The sequence below is a fragment of the Malurus melanocephalus genome, unplaced genomic scaffold (genome assembly GCF_030028575.1).
Source record: "Malurus melanocephalus ecotype Western Australia unplaced genomic scaffold, MMel_1.1 scaffold_3317, whole genome shotgun sequence".
NCBI lineage: Eukaryota > Metazoa > Chordata > Aves > Passeriformes > Maluridae > Malurus > Malurus melanocephalus.
Window position 1 is genome coordinate 1 of NW_026626549.1, and position 1,338 is coordinate 1,338.

Here is a 1,338-nt window from a genome sequence, read left to right on the forward strand (position 1 = left end):
TGCGCAAACTGGTTTATACTGGTTTATACTGGTTTAATGGGTTTTTATGGGGTTTTATGGGGTTTTATGGGGTTATACTGGTTCATACTGGTTCAGACTGGTTCATACTGGTTTGTACTGGTTTCTCTCCCAGTTTACGCCATCCGGGAGGCCGCCACCAGTAACCTGCGCAAACTGGTTTATACTGGTTTATACTGGTTTTATGGGTTTTTATGGGTTTATACTGGGTTATACTGGTTCATACTGGTTCATACTGGTTTGTACTGGTTCATACTGGCTCATGCTGGTTCATACTGGTTCATACTGGTTTGTACTGGTTTCTGTCCCAGTTTACGCCATCCGGGAGGCCGCCACCAGTAACCTGCGCAAACTGGTGGAGCGTTTTGGCCACACGTGGGCCCAGGGCACCATCGTCCCCAAAGTTCTGGCCATGGCCGCCGACCCCAATTACCTGCACCGCATGACCACGCTCTTCTGCATCAACGTGAGCCACTGGTTTATACTGGGTTATACTGGTTTATACTGGGAGGGCACTGGGAGGGGTTGGGGGGAAAAAAACCCGGGGTTTTTAGGGTGAAAAATGGGGATTTTTTAGGGAAAAATGGGGATTTTTGGGGTGGGAAAGGAACTGGGAGTGACTAGTTTATACTGGGTTATACTGGTTTATACTGGGAGGGACTGGGAGGAAAAGACCCGGCGGTTTTAGGGTGAAAAATGGGGATTTTGGGGGGAAAAATGGGGATTTTTTAGGGAACAGTGGGGATTTTGGGAGTCAAAAGGGGACTGGGAGTGACTGGCTTTTACTGGTTTATACTGGGAGGAAAAAACCTGGGGTTTTTAGGGTGAAAAATGGGGATTTTGGGGGTGGAAACGGCACTGGGAGGGACTGGTTTATACTGGGATGGACTGGGAGGGCGTGACCACGCTCTTCTGCATCAATGTGAGCCACTGGGTTATACTGGTTTATACTGGGAGGGACTGGGAGGAAAAAATCCGGCGGTTTTAGGGTGAAAAATGGGGATTTTGGGGTTGGAAACGGCACTGGGATGGACTGGGATGGACTGGGATGGACTGGGAGGGCGTGACCACGCTCTTCTGCATCAACGTGAGCCACTGGTTTATACTGGGTTGTACTGGGTTATACTGGGAGGGCACTGGGAGGGGTTGGGGGAAAAAAAAATGGGGTTTTTAGGGTGAAAAATGGGGATTTTGGGGTGGGAAAGGAACTGGGAGTGACTGGTTTATACTGGGTTATACTGGGTTATACTGGGAGGGCACTGGTTTGGACTGGGAGGAAAAAATCGGGCGGTTTTAGGGTGAAAAATGGGGATTTTGGGG

At 49.4% G+C, this 1,338-nt stretch overlaps 1 protein-coding gene across 2 annotated transcripts in view; it reads left to right on the plus strand.

Annotated features, from left to right (window-relative positions):
- Nucleotides 1–265: 265 nt before the first annotated feature.
- LOC130588088 (serine/threonine-protein phosphatase 2A 65 kDa regulatory subunit A alpha isoform-like) overlaps nt 266–1,338 on the plus strand; it is a 5,157-nt gene continuing 4,084 nt past the window's right edge. The window contains exon 1 of one of the 2 annotated variants that reach the window (XM_057389045.1): nt 266–484. In XM_057389045.1, the coding sequence (XP_057245028.1) occupies nt 281–484 (204 nt within the window). In that variant the 5' untranslated portion in view covers nt 266–280. Of the gene's footprint in view, nt 485–1,051; nt 1,106–1,338 lie in introns of those variants that run through there. The other variant, XM_057389046.1, reaches the window with a different exon arrangement.